Source organism: Oryctolagus cuniculus, chromosome 11 (assembly GCF_051225735.1).
Source record: "Oryctolagus cuniculus isolate XC-2025 breed Fujian yellow rabbit chromosome 11, ASM5122573v1, whole genome shotgun sequence".
Classification (NCBI taxonomy): Eukaryota; Metazoa; Chordata; class Mammalia; order Lagomorpha; family Leporidae; genus Oryctolagus; species Oryctolagus cuniculus.
The window spans coordinates 27872330-27891455 of NC_142877.1; the positions used below are offsets into that span (position 1 = coordinate 27872330).

The 19126-nt window shown below is 53.4% G+C and overlaps 1 protein-coding gene across 2 annotated transcripts in view; it reads left to right on the plus strand.

Moving 5' to 3' along the window:
- TGM3 (transglutaminase 3) overlaps positions 1 to 19126 on the plus strand; it is a 53040-nt gene that overhangs the window by 12498 nt on the left and 21416 nt on the right. For both annotated transcript variants that reach the window (XM_051845192.3, XM_008256217.5), the window contains exons 2-7: positions 9740 to 9913; positions 10209 to 10451; positions 11009 to 11127; positions 12481 to 12609; positions 15899 to 16076; positions 16184 to 16319. In XM_051845192.3, coding sequence (XP_051701152.1) covers positions 9769 to 9913; positions 10209 to 10451; positions 11009 to 11127; positions 12481 to 12609; positions 15899 to 16076; positions 16184 to 16319 — 950 coding nt within the window. In that variant the 5' untranslated portion in view covers positions 9740 to 9768. The remainder of the gene's footprint in view (positions 1 to 9739; positions 9914 to 10208; positions 10452 to 11008; positions 11128 to 12480; positions 12610 to 15898; positions 16077 to 16183; positions 16320 to 19126) is intronic.

Consider the following 19126-nt stretch of genomic DNA (forward strand, 5'->3'; position numbering starts at 1 on the left):
GGCACTCTGGGTGTTAGTGGCACTTGATGGTTGGCAATGAGCTGGCTTTGGTCTGGAGTGGTTCTGTAGGGTGAGGGGTGCCCTTGGCAGAGAGAACAGAAGCATACATGTGGGTGTGCGGGCAGGTGTGACCCAGGTAACATGAGATCACATGTGTGCGTGTTTGAGAGGGCTGTGCATCCAGCTCCTAATTTAAGGCTCTTGTTGGAATCAGAGGACGGTTGAATTGTTCTGCTTTGTTGCTGGGCTGTGGACAGAACCACGGTCGGGGAGTAGGGCCTGGCAGAGTCCTGCACCAAGAGTCACGGCTCCCCCAGAGCAGACAGGAGTGCAGACTGTGAACACAGGAGCTGCGCCCTGTGTGGGGGACGCACTGTCCCCCATCTCCAAAGCCACTTGGAGACCCTGGGGAAGGGCAGAGTCCCCAGGGCACAAACCTGAACCTGTGGCCTCTGCCTGCAAAAGCCCCACATCCATGTGGGGGACACGGGCTGAGTCCTTCTGGGCCGTGAGCATTCTTGCCCCTAACACTACCAGACGGAGCACAGGCCCTGGCTCCAGGCCCCTTCCATCTGGGCCTCATTTCCCCAAGCTGCACAGAACCTGTCACACTCTGAGCCTGAAACGCTGTCCTTGGAGCTGGGACTCCAGGAGCTCTTTCTTCCCTGAGGTTTCTCCAGGCTTCCTTCCTGCTTCTCTGAGAATCTCCAAGGCGTGTCCTCGCCCCTCCTTGCATTCTCGTTTCTGCTGCCGGGACCACAGCACTAGCCACGCTGTCTCTCTGAAAGGCAGGTCACCGCCAGGAGCACAGGCTTATGACTCTGGCTGCTGGGCGTTTGAAGCGAGCCCAGCTGCCCCAGCCACCTTCTCCCACCTGTTGGGCAGGGAGAGAGAGCCCACCTGAAATGAGCCCGCTCACATTTCAACTTTTGTTCCGGTACAACAGAGTTGGCGAGTGTTAACGGCAAGCCCCAGAGTGCTGCCCGGATCGAGCCTCAGCTCTGTGCCTTTTGGTGCAGGGCCCTTGGGCCATTACCCCACCTGTGCGTCTGTTTCCTTCTCTGTAAAATGAGCTCTTGTTCTTACTCCTCGGGAACTTCCTCCACGAGCCCACGTTCTCCTTGCCTTGGGATCTTAAGAAAACCCCCGTGAAGTGACGTCTCTGTTAAACTCGAGGACAGGCAAGGGGAACGCTCTGTTCCGAGCCTCCCGTCGCCAGCCCCGTCCCCCTACTCCCACATCTTCTTCCTGTCCACCTCGGATCCATCAATCCTTTCTCCGCCTCCACTCTGCAGGGCTGCTCCGTGCACACGGCAGGCAGTCTCCTACCCTGAGCCCACACGCCAGGGCTGGGCTGGCTGTGCAGTGAGCTCAGCAGATTCTTTTCCCTATCACTTGGGAGTGGAAGAACAAGGCCTCAGGGTCTTTGGTAGGGCCTGGGAGATGGATTCAGAAGGAGTCTCCATCTCTTCTCTCGGTTTCATTGTCCTCGTTTGTGGAAAGAGGACAGTGGCTCCTCCTTGCCTCCCTCCCAGAGCTGTTATGTGGCCTAGGTGAAACAGTTGATAAACAAAAGTTTCAGTAAGTGTAAAATGACACACCATCCCCACCACACATGGGAATCACCAGGAAGGCTTTCAAAAAAAAAAAAAGGAACCAGTGCCAGGGCCAGGGTTGTGGCATGGTGGGTTAAACTCCCACCTGCGATGCTGGCATCCCATATGGGCGCCAGTTCGAGCCCTGGCTGCTCCACTTTGAATGCAGCTCCCTGTGTATGCACCTGGGAAAGCAGTGAAAGATAATCCAAGTGCTTGGGTCCCTGCCACCCACATGGGAGACCCAGGTAGAGTTCTAAGATCCTGGCTTCAGCCTGGCCCAGCCCTGGTCACTGAGGCCATTTGGGGAGTGAACCAGCAGGTGGAAGAGATTCTCTCTCTCTCTAACTTTCAAATAAATAAAATCAGTATGTTTTGAAAATGAGAAATACCAGTGCCGCCCAAACGCAGAGATACTGATGTAATCACAGGGGTCGGGGAGCAGGGAGCAGGGCTCAGACCAGAGCAGCCGCTCTGTGTGGTGCGGTGTGCGGTGAGCATTGACTAAGATCCTAAACTCTCTTTGAAGGGAAGTGGGCTGAGGAATCGCCCACCCCTCCTGTCCCCTGACAGTCTGATGTTAGGCAGTAGACTGGATGGTTTTTTCCCCCTGGGAAGCGTCCAGGACCTGTGCACCTGGCTGGCTGAAGGGCGGCAGCTTAGAGTCATATTTGGTCAGGCGGAGGCGGCTTCCACTCTGGCCTTGTATCCAGACTGTGCCTGAGCATGCGGCGTTGGCCAAATGACCTCACCTGGCTGGACCCCCAAACCCCTCATCTGTAAAATGGGTATTTTGTGACTGTTACAGGTCATAAGGCAGATGAAACGCTTAGCACAGGGTCTGGCACATGAGGGTTCTCAGCAGCAGCCTGGGAAAGTTCAGAGCCTCCTGCGCTCGTGGCGTTTTTGCCATTATTTGTGGGATCCCGAAGCATTCATTCCCCCAGCTTCCAGGGCCCTGTTGCTAGAGACAAGTGCATCTTGGATCCCAGACTGCCCCCTTCAAGGGAGGTTCTTCAGGCTTCCTTGCCCCCTTTCAACAGGTGAGGAAAATACAGCTCAGAGACCTTGAGATACTGGCCCAAGGCCTCAGGCTGTGCAGGCCTCCAGTCCAGGGCCCATTCTTCCTTGTCCCAGGGAGCCTTTCCAGGCCCCTGCACTGTCCATCACTGGAGCCCCAGACTTCCCGCTGCCTGCGTGCCACAAACTCATGTACTTGCACCGTATAGATGAAAAATATCTGACCACAGTGGAAAGCTAAAAGGAAATGGCATGTGTGAGACATGCGAGAAGAAAGGAGAGGAACTAGGGGTGAGCAGGGATGCACACACACACACACACACAGAACCAGAGACAGGGTTGGCCAGGAGCTGGACATGCCTGTGCCGGGGGCAAGGGTGAGGGTGCTGTTGGGAACCACTCACAGTCCCTTGACAGCTCAGACCTGAGGCCTGCATCCAGGCCAAGCTCTGCTCCAAAACCACTTGTGATCTCAGCAGATCACTTCCTCTTTGGGGGCCTCAGTTTCCCGACCTGTAATGTGGGACATGGGATTGCATCACTGTTTTCCAAGCTGTGTTGTCACCCAGTAGCAGGTCGTGGAACCAGCTTAGTGGATTGTGACAAGCAAGCATCAGAGGAGCTCACTGCACACAGTAGGCCTCTGTACTGTCTGGTGGTGTTCTGTGTCACAGTCCGTGTGTGGGAACATCATCAGACATCTTTCCTCTCGTGGTCCCTATCCAAAAACCTCAGAAGTCACTCCGCCAGGGGACTGCCTGCGCCACTGGGACATGGGTCAGCCCGTGAGGGGCCACCTGCCAGCTCCTCTGGTGTGGTCCTCCCAGGAATGGGAAGAGCACAGCCACACACCCAGCAACCCAGTCCTTCTCACCACCTGCTGCAGGTGAGCCAGGCAGTCCCCTTTCACAACCTGGCATCTTCTCTGTGCAGCTCATGTGAGCCAGGGGTGGGCAGGGCTACATTAGCAGGTTTGTGTCATCAGCTGTGACTGTGAGCGAGAGTGAACCCCAATAACTAGGGCTTAAAAAATCAGACAGAAGCTCAGTTTTTGCTCACACAAGAGGTCTGGACGTAGACGGCTCTGGGCAAGTCAAGGACAAGGCCCAGGCTCTGCCCAGTCCCCGACTCTGCCATTCCTGGGGCATGGATGGCCCTGCATGGTCTGTGAGGGGAGCTGGAGCTCTGTCCACATCACACCCACACACTCCATGATAGAAGGAGATGGAGGAAAGCAGGGGAAGGGCATTTGCCAGCTCTGCCTTTTCAGGGTTCCTTCCAAGACTTGAAACAGGTGTGCAAACAAATACTTGGGGTCGGCGTTGGCCTAATGGTTAAGACATCTGCATCCTCAACTGAGGTTGGAATCCCAGGTGCATACCCTGGGAGACAGCAGGTGACAGCTCAACTACTTGGGACCCTGCCACCCCTGTGAGAGACTCAGGCTGAGCTCTGGGCTCCAGGCTTCAGCCTGGCCCAGCCATTGTGGGCATTTAGGAACTGAACCAGTAGGTGCGAGCACTCTCTGTCTATCTGTCTCTACCTTCCTCTGTCTCTCTGCCTCTCAAATAAATAAAAACAAATTTAAATAAAAAGTGAAGATCAGTATTTGCCTGTGTTTGCAGTAGCATTGTTCACAGCAGCACAAAGATGGGATAACCTGCTGTCTGCCTGTTGCTGTGTGGAGAAGCACACGGGGCCTGTCCCCACTGGGGTGCTTCAGGAAGGTCCTGGGAAAATGGCATCAAAATTAGGGTAATTTGAGTGCAAAAAAATTTGAAATCCATGGATAATTTTTTCCAGAATGCTTATTTTAAAATGAATTTTTGAAGACTCCTTCTATAATGGGATATTACTTAGCCATACAAGAGAATGAACTGATATCTGCTATAATATGAGTGAACCTTGAAAATCTTGTGCTAAGTTGAAGAAGTCAGAGCCAAAGGCCACATGCTGTGAAGTGTCCAGAACTGGCAAATCCACAGAGCAGGGGTGGGGTTACCAGGGAACCAGAGTGACTGCAAATGGGTGGGGCATCAGAAGTGAAGACCAAGTTCTGGAATGGGCCAGGGTGGCAAAGGCACCTGATGCCACCGAACTGTACTGCAAAATGTGTACAAAGCTGATTTTTAGGTCATGTGCACTTTACCTCTATTTTTAAAAAGGGGGGGGGGGGAGATTCCCTGGAAGTTAATATATGGACTGTGTGCTTGCTAGTCATTGGCCAGGCCTTGCTCATGTGACCAGACAGCTCCACTCAAGAGCCTGTTCACACGGGGGATTTTATTACCAGGAAAGAGGGAGCAAAGGGATCTGGGGTAGTCACTTAGCCTCTGCCACATCAGGACTGCTGGTGGCACTGTTAGACTCAGGGAAGTTGCCCCAGGCCTGACCCTGGAGGTAAGCAGTTACACAGGTGGCCCAGAACTGCCAGGCGAGCACTGGAATGAGCCCAGAGATGTTCCTGTTACAGGCAAAGCACCTCTCCCCTCCGTGTCTGTGCCAAGAGTAAGGGTTGGGAGTGTGTGGCCCGTCTCCGGGTGTCTTTCCCCTCTGCTTTTGTTTCTGAAAGATTTATTTGAAAGTAGTCAGAGAGAGAGGGAGAGGGAGAGACAGGCAGACAGATCTTCCATCCATTGGTTCACTCTCCAAATGGCCACAACAGCTAGGGTGAGGCCAGACCAAAGCCAGGAGCTTCCTCCAGGTCTCCCACACGCGTGCAGGGGCCTAAGGACTTGGACCATCTTCCACTACTTTCCCAGGCCATTAGCAGGGAGCCGGATCAGAAGTAGAGTAGCTGGGTCTCAAACCAGCGCCTATATGGGATACCGGCACTGCAGGTAGTGGCCCAATCCGTTGCCCACCTCTGATTATTTTAAGTGTACAAGTTGATGAAGCAGTGCAGGATGATGTAGCTCTCCTTTCACCCCTCCCTCCACCCAGGCTGGTGCAGGAAACAGCCCTGAGTCTCAGGAGCACGAAGCAGAATGTTGCAAGTTCGAGTACCTTCTCTCCCTTTCCCTTGCCACACACACTGGCAGAGAGGGCAGCGTGCTTGGTCAAGGGCAGTAGGCTGGAGCAACAAGGGCCCTAGATAATCCATGTAGGTCACTGGCCTCTTGATTCAGAGACTGGCAGAGCCAATCATAGGGCTCAGAGTGGGACAGTGATGGAGGGATGCAGCCAGAGGGGAGAGAAAGGTTGCAGAAGCCAACCCAGAGCTTTATGAGTGCACACTTGACCTGCATTCCCCATCTTTTACTCCCTTCCTGGGGTCAGCTCTTGGGACACGTTTTTCCCCTTCAGGCACTCCCTGCCTCCTGTCCAGTAGGGTACAAGTGGCAGGCAGGGGCAGTGCATCCTACAGACCTACACCACAGAGAGAACCTTCTGGACACAAGGTTCTGCATGAGACCCCTTTCCAGGAGGACTGGGGACCGTGGTGACAGGGCAGGGCTGGTAAGACCTGGTGAAAAGGAAACACCATTTTCCTTCTAGGCTGTTTTCAATGTGTGGGGCTTTTGTCCCTCTACACCAAGCAAGTCCTCAGTTGTCAGTGGCCACCATCCAGTGTCCTACAGCTGCACTCAGTTATGACAGCAGCTGTCTGGAGGTAGCACAGACTGGGCTCTGTCCCACAAGGCTGCCCCTACTTCACTTTTAAAGGTTTTGAACAAAGATTGATTTATCTATTTGAAAGGCAGAGAAGGAGAGAGAAAGGCCACAACAGTCAGGGTTGGGCCAAGCTGAATTCAGAAGCCTAGAACTCTATCCTGGTCTCCCATGTGGGTGGCAGGGGCCCCAGGTACTTGGGCCACCTTCCACTGCTTTCCCAGGTGCATTAGCGGAAGCTACATATGAAGTGGAGCAGCCAGGCCTCAAACTGGTGCTCTGAGAGGGAATGCTGGCAGTGTAAGCAGCAGCTTGACCTGCTGTACCACAATGTCGGCCCCAAGACCACCCCTACCTCAGACGCCAAGTGCAAGTTCTGATTCTCACCTAGGCTTCTGACCACTCCACATAAATAGGGGATTTCTACCACCCTCCACAGACTCAAACATATGCTAGAACAGCTCTCAGGACTCAGCACACCGTTTCACTTAATAGATGACCCGTTGATTGTAAAAGGCTACAACTCCAAACGAGCCAGACAGAGGAGACTCGTGGCAAGGTTAGGGCATGGAGTTTCCACTCCCTGTCCCATGCATGGTGCCTTTCCCAGCCCTGTTCTCTTGGGGTTTTATGGAGGCCTCATTATGCAGGATGATTGATTGAATCATTGGTCACTGGTGATTAGTTCTGTCCCTAAGGGGCTGCCAGTTCCAATCCTGGGATTGCTGGATCCTGACGCCCAGCCCCCAGCCACCAGGCGTCTCACTAGCATACAAGCAGAAACTCACCCTCTCTGAGATTCCAAGGGTTTTAGGAGCTGTGTGCTAGGAAAAGGCACAGAGCAAGCTTCCAGTTCTAATTAGGTTGCGCCTGCGCTCAGAAGCCTGGCTCTGCCAGTTGCTAGGTGTATGACCTCCCATAAGGTATGCATCTGTGTCTCTGAGCCTCACTTTCCAGTTGTAAGCTTTCGTTGGTGATCTTCACAAAGCGCTTGGTAAACCGGCAGTAGCAGTGGGCATGGCAAAGCTGAATCCCCTGCAGCTCACAGAAACCTTGCATAGCCCACAGCCACCTTGATGGGGAGCAAGGCTCCCTCATGCCTCTGTGGCTTGCGTGTCAGGAGAGGCAGAGATGTCTGTGGGCTCTGGAGCCCTGCCCGGGACTGCATCTCCCAGTTCTCCACTCAGGGGAGGGGGTGAGCTGGCTTCTGCATACCTCGGCTTGCTCATCTGTAAAAGAGGGCATTACAAACGCTCGACTCACAAGGTTAATGGGCTACTGTGTGGAAAGACTAAGAACGATGACTGGCACACGATGCCCCATAAACTCCAGCTGAAGCTCGGATTGTCAGCCCAACAGTCGCCCCAGGTCTGACCAGGAGGGGTGTGCACAGTGTCTCTCGTCCATCTCCTTTCTGCAGGCATCCCCGGCGGGTGGGACAGGGTCTCTGCAGCCTGGCCACCCTGGAGCTCAGTCTTGTCTTGGTGTGTGTCCCTGTGGAAAGCCACGAGCCTCTGGGGTGAACAGAAGACTGCAGTCTGGTCACAGCCACAGCCAAGTCATGCCTTTTGGTAGAGCAAAGATGCGACCCTGCTGGGTGGATGCAGAGTCCCTCCCACTCTCCTCCCTGTGCCCTGTGCTGGGCAGAGACCTCTCTGGGGACAGGCTTTCTGCTCTCAAAGAGCTGTTGATCGAGAAGAGTGGCTTTTCCCTGGAGAAGGGCCTGCGTCCTTCTTGGTTGGGGAGGGGCAAAGAACCTCCAGGAGGCTCATGCCATCTGAAAATTCCTGTCTCCTCGAGTCCTTTTCTTTTCTAAAACAAGACAGAAGAGCTTCCCAAGTTCAGCGGGCTGGGATGCCCAGCAGGTAGTGAGTGAGGTTGGTAGGAGGCAGCGGTTAGAGAAGTTGGGGGCCACTGCCCAAGAGAGACCTCACCCCCAGCAGCAGGCCATAGGCAAGCCGTAGAGAGCACAGTGCTTGCCAGAGCGTCTCAGGTCTGGGCTGTCTCCGTTACGTTGTTGTACAGGAAACTTCATCTTTTTTCCTCCCTCCTCCTCCTGCTCCTGCCTGCCCTACTCTCTTCCCGCCATTCAACAGATTCTTGTTGGTTGCATGAACATTTGCATTGCTTTGAATTTGCACAGAAATGTATAAATTTATTCTTTCAGGAAACATCTGTTGAGTGAGTGTATGTAGGAATGAATGACTCTGTAGTACCCTGAGTTGGTGACAAGATCACCTCCTGAGCCCCCCTCCAGGAGCAGTGTTTGGTTAGAGACCCCTCCCTTGGCTCATGCCCAGTGCTGCTGTGCTGGGAGCCTGCTCCCTGGGCCTGCCCCGGCCCCCACTGGCTCTGGGCTTGCCTTCCTCTCTTCTCAGTGCAGGGCGTCTGCTCTAACTAGACAGCACACCCAGCCGTCCTGCGTCTTGGGGTCTCTCTTCCGGTCTTCTAGTACACAGGCTACCTCACTGGCACAGACAGAGCCTCTCGCCTGTCAATGTGCAGCATTTTCAGTGACGCTTCCCCGATCCCTGCCTCTTCCTGCCTGCATCTCGCAGCCCCCTCTCCTTGCAGGACCCTGGGTTGACCCCATTCCCTCCTCCGTTATCACCCAGGCCTGTCTTACTAGTTACTCAAGCTCCTGGTGAGTTGAAACCACACTGTTCACTTGTTTCTGCTCCCAGCACGGTGTCTCACACAGTGTCCCACAAAGCAGAGGTGCCCTGTACACGCTTACGGAACGAATGCGCAATTCACCTGTCCTCATGCCCTGCATTTTGCCCTGAAGTCATGCCAGATGTCTTGTGTCATTAGTTTTGTCTTTGTTGGTTTGTTCATGTATTCCTCCCTTCATTTACAGATCCAGCTGTCCTCATACCAGCAAGCAGTGTGTTAGGCTTGAAAACATAAAGATTTTATTTATTTATTTATTTAAACAGAATTACAGACAGTGAGAGGGAGAGAGGGAGAGAGAGAGAGGTCTTCTGTCCACTGGTTCACTCCCCAAATGGCCACAATGGCAGGAGTTGGGCCGATCCAAAGCCAGGAGCCAAGAGCTTCTTTCAGGTTTCCCATGCAGGTGCAGGGGCCCAAGCACTTGGGCCATCTTGTACAGCTTTCCCAGGCCATAGCAGAGAGCTGGATTGGAAGAGGAGCAGCTGGGACTGGAACTGGCACCCATATTGGATGCTGGTGCTGCAGGCAGAGGATTAACCTGCTGTGCCACAGTGCTGACCCCAAAGAATGCGCATTCTGATGGAGAAAAACAGACACGTATAAGAAGGCTGGTGTCTGGTTCCACATGTGTCATCAGCTATCATATGGTTGGGCCTCCTTGTGATGACACAGTTCAGTTTGTGAAGGGAAGGGAGATGCAACAGTTCAGCAGTCTGGAAGGGCGTGTGAGTTGGGACGACCAAATGGGAATAGGTTGTGATGCTCCTGCAGGTGGCAGTCCCCACCTTGCCACCCTTTGCCTGCCGGGACTTCAGGTTCTCTTTTCTGTGTCACAGCTTTAGAACCCCAGAGTATCAACTGGCAGATGACCTCCAACCGGCGGGCGCATCACACAGACAAGTTCTCCGGCCAGAACCTCATCCTGCGGAGGGGCCAGCCCTTTGATATGTTGCTAGCCCTCAACCGTCCCCTTGGCTCTGGAGAGAGTCTGGAGTTCACAGTCTCCACAGGTACCAGCCTGCTCCCCCCACCACCCACCGTGCGTCCACGTGGGGATGGCAACCACACTGGGATCACCGGGCTCCACTCCCGCCCAGCGAGTGGCTGCCCATCTGAGCCTGAGTCACCGTCCTCAGATCAACAGGCATCTGACCCCCGTGGGCTCTCCAGCTCCAGCACTCTCACCTAGTGCTCCTCCACTGAGTGACACCCCTCAGAGGGCCCCTGTGGTTGTACTGGAACCTGATCTCCCCGTGGTCTGACCAGCATTCCTTGGTTTCCTTTGTCCTCTGTCTTCTTTGGCAGGGCCTTACCCGTCAGAGTCCACAGGAACCAAGGCTGTGTTTCCGCTCTCCAGTGGAACCGGCAGAGGTGGCTGGAGTGCGGTGCTCAAGGGCAGCAGTGACAATATTCTGACCATCACCTTGTCCAGCCCGGCCAGTGCGCCCATAGGGTGGTACACGCTGAACATGCAGATCTCCTCCCAGGGGACCGTCTCCTCCCTGAAACTCGGGACCTTCATACTGCTCTTTAACCCCTGGCTGCAAGGTAGGCCTCTAGTCACCCACTCTTCTGGCCAGAGAAAGGAGAAAAGGAGGTGGGGAGATGGTCTTCACAGCCTCAGCTGGATTAGGGCAAGTCTGTGGGCTGTGGGAACAGCACAGCAGGGAGAAGTCAGGTGCTCTGCCACTCAGTTTGGGCAGTTGCTCCATTTCTCTGAATCCCAGATTCCTTACAATCAAAACCATAACCTGCTGCCTCCTCTGGGGCTCACGTGGCAATCACGTGCACGCTCAGAAACTGCCCAGAGTGGTCAGCTCCAGGGACAATGACTACAGCATAATTCTGCAGCATGGAGCTAGCTTCCTGCCTGCAGGAGCAGGTGTCTGGCCCCTGGGGTCTCACTTTCAGACCCAGATCAGAGTTCCTGCAACAGGAACGGAAGCACTAGGTCCAAAATCTCACTCCTTGGTGGAGGTTGGGGGGCGGGATAAAGTAGGACTTAGCCCAGCCCAGCACCAGTCTCAGAAGGAGTGAGAAAGTGCTAATGGCTGTCATCCTCCGTAAGAGTCTTGTCGCTGGTATCTGCTTTCTGTGTCAAACAGCGGATGATGTCTTTCTGAGTAACCATGCTGAGAGACAAGAGTATGTTGAGGAAGATGCTGGCATCATCTATGTGGGAAGCACAAACCGAATTGGCATGGTTGGCTGGAACTTTGGACAGGTAAAAGGGTCATATGGACGCTCAGGGTAGTAGCTCTGTCGTGCAAGAAGCACTCAGCTGCTTGTCCCGCAGATTGGGGGACAACCCCGCATCTGTTCACTTGCCTTCCCTCTCCCATCCATTTGTTCAGAAGGCACTTACTGACCACCTACTGTGTGCCTGGTCCCAAGCTGCACACTGGGGATACAGGAGAGGAATAAGATCCCCTGACTTTGAGGGGCTCGCGGTGTAGCCAGTGAGACAGATGCACAGAACTCAGCGGAAGCAGTGAGGCAGTACTGGTGCCGGGTACACAAGTAAGCCCAAGGCCCAGTAGAGACACTTGGAGCAGTAACGTAGCTTCTCTGATTCATTCCGTGTGAAGATGTGGTAGAGCGGCCTCGCCGTGTGGCCTTTCAGAGCCATCGCCTCGTGGTCTGTACTGCCTTGACTGCCATCTGAGTACGCACACTTCCCAGGTTTGCTCAGCTTAGAAAGTGTTCAGAGCTGCCTCTGCACCTTTCCTTTTTCTCAGAAGATAACAAAACCATCAGAGTAAAGTACCTTGGCAGGGTGCCCGGGATACCCAGGGAGGGGTGAGCAGGTGCACGCCTTCCCCGTCTCCAGGCCCAACTCCGTGCTCAACCAGAGGAAGCTCCTACCTGTTTCCTAAGTCGTGTTTCTGGGGCAGATTTCGAGGGAAGCTCTCAGCGTGCACCTGGAGGTGGAAGGGAGGCTGATGCATGGCACGGGCTGAGAAGGCCACTCTTAGGAAGGAGAACCTGGAAGAGGCCAGGGAGCCGGGGGATGTCTTGGGGAGGGGCATCCCGAGCAGAAGGAAAAGTGAGTGCAGAAACCCCAGGCAGCAGGAGCGTGGCCCCCTCCCTTTGAGAAGCGATGACCTGGACTAAGTCTTATTTTGTCAAAATGGCTTCAAATACTTTTCTTTTTATCTTTACAACTATTCCCCCAGGAATCTAAATAATATGCTCAAGATCATAGTCAGAGCTGGAAGGAAACTTTGAGATGACCTTGGCCTGGTCCCTCGTTATACAGATGGAGAAACTGAGGCCAGGCAGGCTAAGCAACTTGCTCCTGATCCCATGGCAGTGAGGGAGTCGGCCACCCCATGCCCTGCGCTGTTCACTGTTGGGGAGTGGGTACAAGGGCCTCAGGTACATCCAGAGCTCTGGGAGTCTGCAGGGTTAAAGGTTGAGTGGTGGCTGGTCCACAGCGGCTCTCAGTTCCTGCAGCCACATAAAGAAGTGACCCTGAGAATTTCTGTGGTCCCCACCACTGTGGCTCCTGAACCCCTGATCAGCAGACACCACTTGTCATTTCTCTCATCCTAACACATGGTCCCATTTTGAACAGTTTGAAGAAGACATTCTGAACATTTGCCTCTCCATCTTGGATAAGAGTCTGAATTTCCGCCGTGACCCTGCCACTGATGTGGCCCTCAGAAAGGACCCCAAGTATGTCGGCCGCGTATTGAGTGCCATGGTGAGTAACAGGCGACCAGCAATAACCAGTTGTCACCATGCGTTGAAGACCAACTCTGGCGAGGCCCCTGTGCTGGGACAGATATCATCACGCTGCGGCCTCACCAGGTGCAGCTAGGGACTGTGACAGTCCCCATCTTGCCAGCGTGGAGCACAGGGCGCCTCTGCCTTCAAGTGCCTGCCCGGGGCATACGGTGAGGCAGTGGCAGAGGCAGCGCTGGCCCCAGGTCGGGCTGGCTGCAACGCCACCGTTCCCACTGTCAGGAGGCCTGCCTCAGAGGAGAAGGGAACTCGCCCTTTGCGGGAGCACCAGCAAGGGGCCGAAGCAAAGCCAGGCCTCTGCTCGGTGGTGGGGCCTCCTGGGGGAGAAATCTTGAACCCACCACCTCCACAGCACACAGGACCCCAAGGCAGGAGGTCGCCCCATCCGTGGCCTAGACCCAGAAACAGGTTTAAGTCGTTGAAGTCAGTGGCTCGCAGCACACATGCTCACGCGTGCAGACTGGCTCCCATGGCATTGTGGGCGTGACCTCTGCACAGAAGGCTACGGTCCTAAGATGCGCAGACAGGGTGACCCTGCCCAGAAGTTCCAAGGTAAGCAGCTCAAAATCAAAAAGGGTTCTTGCGTTGTAACCCTCGCAAACGAAACAGCTCCCCAGACGTGTCTTCAGGGATTTTGTTGTTGTTGTTCCTAGCTTAGGCGTTCCTTGGTCTCCTTACTTTTGAGTGGGAACTTCTCCAAGTTGGCAAATGAGTGAGCTACCTGATTCAAATTTTGAGCCGCCTCTCAGCGGCATGATACACATCTGAGGCTAATCAGGGAGGGCAGCATGTGGAGCCAAGCCTCGCGGAGCAGGCGTGGAGCAGGCCCAGAGCGCTCAGGGAGACTCAGGGAAAGTGGGCAGACCTCAAAATCCAAGGGGCCCAGCACGGGAGGGGGCGTTACAGCCGAGGCAGAGAGGTGAAGCGGGAGTGCGGGTGACTTAGGCACTGAGCCTCCCTGAGCCTCCTGGGCCCAGGAGGCCGTGGGTGAGGCTGGCTGGCTCCTCCACCTGCTGACTCACCCTCCCCCCGGCCAAGCCACTTTATCTTGGAGCCAGTTTCCTCAGCTGTACCTCCCTGATGCTCTCTCCCGGCCTCCTGGTTGGGCAGGGCCATGAGCTAATTGTGGCCTGTGCAGGGCCTGGAGAGGCTCAGCTTTCAGCCAGAGATGACCCTGCTGATTGCCACGCTGGTGGCAGGAGCATGGTGACTCAGGAGCGGGGAGAGGCTGCTGTCTTCCATCTTGGAGGAAGCCAAGTCTTGGCCACTCCTGTGATCACAGCCCAGGCCCTTGTGGGAGGGCTGCCGCGCTCACTGCTGGGCTCAGGGACCAGGGAAGGATCGGCCTGTTTCCAGCCTGCCTCTTCTCATGAGCCAAGCCGCTTATAGATGCCTGAAAGGGCGGGGGGGGGGGGTGGGGGGGGTGGCTCACAGCCTTCAGGAGCCTCTGAGAGCCTGGTCCAGCCCCTCTGCACAGCTGGGATATACGACACGGCTTCAGAGACCCTGGGAAGGTGCCTGCTGGAAACCACCTTGGAGCTCGCTTGGAGCTCACTTTCCCTGTGTTGGGAGGTGAAGAGCTAAGTCCCAGACAGGTGAACTGACTTGCCCATGATGACAAGTGATAGGGTGGAGCTTGTGGCCTGAGTTTCTCCTTTCTTCCAGTTCTGACTTTGTGTTATGGAAAAGCTTAGACATACACAAAGGTAGAGAGAAAAGCAAGATGAGTTCTATGTAGCCATCATCAGCTTCAGCAATCACCGGCTCAAGGCCAAGCTCAGCTCAGCTCTGTCCCTGCCTCCACAGATCATTCGACAAGTCGCACACATTGCATTGTTTGACGGTTTCACTCATAAATATTTCCATATGTGTTTCCAGAAGACAATGCAAGTCGGGTCTCTCGAGTCCTTCTCTGGTACTCCTTTACTTTTCCCCTCTCCTCTCTCCCCTCTCCCTCTCCCGCACTGCTCCTTTAATACTATATTATGGTTGTGTTGCTTATAAAGGAGCCATGTGTTAAGCTGAATTCATGAATGATGAAGGAGTTAATGGGTTGAAGTCAACGTTCTATCTTTATTCTTTCCAAGATGTTACTTGTTAATGTTCTGAAGTGATCTTTTCAAATCAGTGCCCCAAAGAGTTTCAAATCACGGACCCCTGCAAACAGACCTGGGTCAGTGACTGCGAGTTCTTTTTTTTTTTTTTCTTTAAGATTTATTTTGACTGTGAATTCTTGCAAGAGGTCTTCTGTAAGCCAGAGTTACTTTTTCAAAGAACATGTTTTGTGGGTTTTTTTTTTTTTTTTTTTTTTTGGACAGGCAGAGTTAGACAGTGAGACAGAGAGAAAGGTCTTCCTTTTCTGTTGGTTCACCCCCCAAATGGCTACCACAGCCGGGGCGCTGTGCCGATCCGAAGGCAGGAGCCAGGTGCTTCCTCCTGGTCTCCCATGCAGGTGCAGGGCCCAAGGACCTGGGCCATCCTCCACTGCACTCCCGGGCCACAGCAGAGAGCTGGCCTGGAAGAGGGGCAACAGGGACAGAATCCAGTGCCCCAACCGGGACTAGAACCCGGTGTGCCGGCGCCGCAGGTGGAGGATTAGCCAAGTGAGCCGCGAGGCCGGCCCAAAGCACATGTATTTATTTGAGAGGCAGAGTTGCAGACACAGAGAGAGGGAGAGGTCTTCCATCCACTGGTTCACTCCCCAGATGGCCTCAATGGCCAGAGCTGGGCTGATCTGAAGCCAGGATCCAGGAGCTTCTTCCTGGTCTCCCACTCAGGTGCAGAGGCCCAAGCACTTGGGCCATCTTCTACTGCTTTCTCAGGCCGTAGCAGAGAGCTGGATGGAAAGTGGAGGAGCCAGGACTCAAACCAGTGCCCATAGGGATGTTGACACTGCAGGTGGAGGTTTAACCTGCTACACCACAGTGCTGGCCCAAGCCAGAGTTTTGGCCCTGCGTTTCCACTGACAAGCAGTGGAGTCTGTTTTCCACGTCAGCCTGCAGCACAGAGGGTCCAGGGTAGTCAAGCACAGCGCATTAGGAAAGGCACCTCTAAATTGTTAAGACACTGGATACCTTGGAGGGCTTGTTGTTAAACATTAGCATACCCAAGTCACCTACCAAGAAGCAGAGAAGTCCATGCAGCTGTATCTGGCTTTCTTCCTCCCCACGTTGCTCTGAATTCTGCAAGCCATTCTTCGTGGGAAAGGCGTGGTGCTGATTCACTTTGGGGTGGGGATTTCTGTGCAGATCAATAGCAACGATGACAACGGTGTGATTGCTGGGAATTGGAGTGGCAATTACGCAGGTGGCCGGGACCCAAGGAACTGGAATGGCAGCGTGGAAATCCTCAAGGAGTGGAAAAAGTCTGGCTACAAGCCAGTCCGATTTGGCCAGTGCTGGGTCTTTGCTGGGGCCCTCAACACAGGTACCTCGGGTGCAGCATGCCTTTGCCGGGTCAGTGGGCAGCAAGGGGGCGCACCAGCGTCCTGTCTGCATCACAGCCCAAGTCCTCACGCTGACCTTGACTTGCAGTGCTGCGGTGTTTGGGGATTCCCTCCCGGGTGATCACCAACTTCAACTCAGCCCACGACACAAACCGAAACCTCAGCGTGGATGTGTACTATGACCCCATGGGAAACCCCCTGGACAGAGGCAGTGACAGCGTGTGGTAAGTTTCAGATCCTTGCCCCAAACCTGGAGCAGCCCTCTTGCTGTTGCCATTTGCCTGGGATGCACACAGAGTTGGAAGCCGAGTAACCTGCCAGTGTGTGGCTTAGAATAGAAATGCTGACTGGGCTGGTACACCTAGCAGGAGCCCAAACGGCTCTGCTCGGTGCTGGGCAGAGTCGGGGGTGTGTGGTAGCTCACTGCTTTCAGGTGAAGGACGTGGCTCATGAGCCCCCTGAAACCACTCTAGATTCACAAGGTCTATTGCACCTTATACTGCTTTGGAAGATGAAAGACTTGAGACTATTGATTTTCTAGTAAGGAATATAAATTTATCTCATTTCAGGTAATCCATTTGACTTAAGGGCTTTGTTAAAGACAGTAAGAAAAGCAACATGCTTTCTCATAATGTATTGATGCTTGTTTATACCTAGGTTGACATAATGAAGAGCTGTGGGTAGTTTATTCTGGATTTTAGAAGAAAATAAGATGTTGTACATGTGTGTGGGCATAGCTGAGGCCACTTCAAAGAGTTTACAAAAGAATTAAAAAATAAGGATTTTTTTTTTTGGTGCAGAACAATTTTGGAATCTATACCTAGTTTTTTGATAATACACATTTTCCATTAACTTTTGAAGACCCCTTGTATATTTCTAACCGTTAATATGCCTTCTGTGCATGTGTTATATACACAAACATACACAACTTATATATGCCAACAAAATGTAGGTTTTATAAAACATACATATACCGATAACCACATACAGAAGTGTATATATTTAAAGGAAGATATTGTTACAACTATTTAAGATTATGTCATATGCCAGGTCATTACCAGATGGTCACTGAAATGAGGTCTGTATCTCTGGACACATAGATATCTGTGAGCCTGTATATGTGAAATACCACAGACATGTGTCAATCATGTATTTTAATTCACTGCATAGGATACACACACACAATAATTGCTCACATGTGTGCAGGTGGCTCCACAGTCTTTTAGCAGATACCATCTTATTTCCAGGTGTTCTGCTTTGAGATGGTATCTATAAAATATTCTTCATTAGGCCAGTGCCGCGGCTCACTAGCCTAATCCTCCACCTAGCAGCGCCGGCACACCGGGTTCTAGTCCCGGTCGGGGCGCCGGATTCTGTCCCGGTTGCCCCTCCTCCAGGCCAGCTCTCTGCTGTGGCCAGGGAGTGCAGTGGAGGATGGCCCAAGTGCTTGGGCCCTGCACCCCATGGGAGACCAGGAGAAGCACCTGGCTCCTGCCTTCGGATCAGTGCGGTGCGCCGGCCGCAGCGCGCCGGCCGTGGCAGCCATTGGAGGGTGAACCAACGGCAAAAGGAAGACCTTTCTCTCTGTCTCTCTCTCTCACTATCCACTCTGCCTGTCAAAAAAAAAAAAATATTCTTCATTACTTATTACTGCCAGAATAAGAGGGTCCCACTCCTCTGAAATATGCTTAGTATAGCTCATGGAATAAAGGGAAAGGAGAAATGGAAATTAATAGAAAAGCTGTCTAAAAAATAACTCCATGCCAACAACTAAACTCGAGTGTGGGTTCTGTAACTTACCCGGGGCCATGTGAATTCCAGGGTTTCCTGGAGGAAAGAGGCTTATTTTAGGATTTTCTTTAAAAAATGTATTTATTTTCATTTTATTTGGAAGAAAGAGAGTGAGGTCTTCCATCCACTGGTGCACTCCCCGACTGGCCACAACTGGCCCAGGACTGGGCCAGGAGGTAACCAAGAGCCTAGAACTCAATCCTAATCTCCCCTGTGGGTGACAGGGACCAAGTGCTTACAAGCACCGCTCACTCACTGTGCTACCAGGTCCACCACCACCCTCTCCTAGAGTACACATCAGCAAGAAGCTGAACTGGAAGTGGAGGAGCCGGGATTTGAACCAGGCATTCCAGTATGGGACGTGGGTGTCCCAAATGGTGACTCGACCATTGAGCCAAATGGTCACCCCAGGATGTTCTTTCTTGATCTGTGCGCACACAGCTTTCTCTAGTGACACTGCTACACATGGCCTGCCATAAGGGGGCGTCTCTTCTCATCCCTGGCCTTTTTTGTTGTGCTGTCTGAAATCCTGTGCAGCCAGTTCTGACTACGGAGGCAATGCCCTCCTTAGCCTTAGTGTGCTCCGCTGAGGGAGATGATTGGTCAGACAAGACATCTGACCTTCCTATACTTCTGTGATTATCCGTGCACACTAGGGAGCCATGCACATGCAGGGAGCCCAGAGAGCTCCAGACTCAGTTCCTCTACTGAATGCAATAAGATGCTCTTAGGGGGCCAGGAAGCCATTAGTGGACTTGGTAGCAGCACAGCATGGTGTATGGTGTGCAGGCTGGTGACTAAGTCAGTTGGCGTGGGGGGAACTCTGCTAGGGAACTCCCAAGGAAGTCTTCCATGAAGCAAGAAGGTGGGACTGCTGCTTTTGTGTGTTTGTTTGTTTACTTATTGATTCTTATTTATTCGAAAGGCAGAGAGAGAGACAGAGAAGGAGATCTGTCTGCTTATTCATTTCCCAAATGCCCAAAACAACTAGGCTGAGCCAAGGCCAAACTAGGAGCCCAAACCACCACCAGGGTCTCCCATGTGGGTGACAGGGACCCAAGCCCTTGAGCCATCGCCCACTGCCTTCCCGGGTGCACATTGGCAGGAAGCTGAATCGGAAGCAGAGGTGGGACTTGACCCCAGGCACTCTGATAGGGGATGCAGGCATCTGAAGTGGTGGCTCAATCCACTGCACCGTAATGCCCACTGTAGGGACTTCAAAGCTGAATTTGGAGTCAGA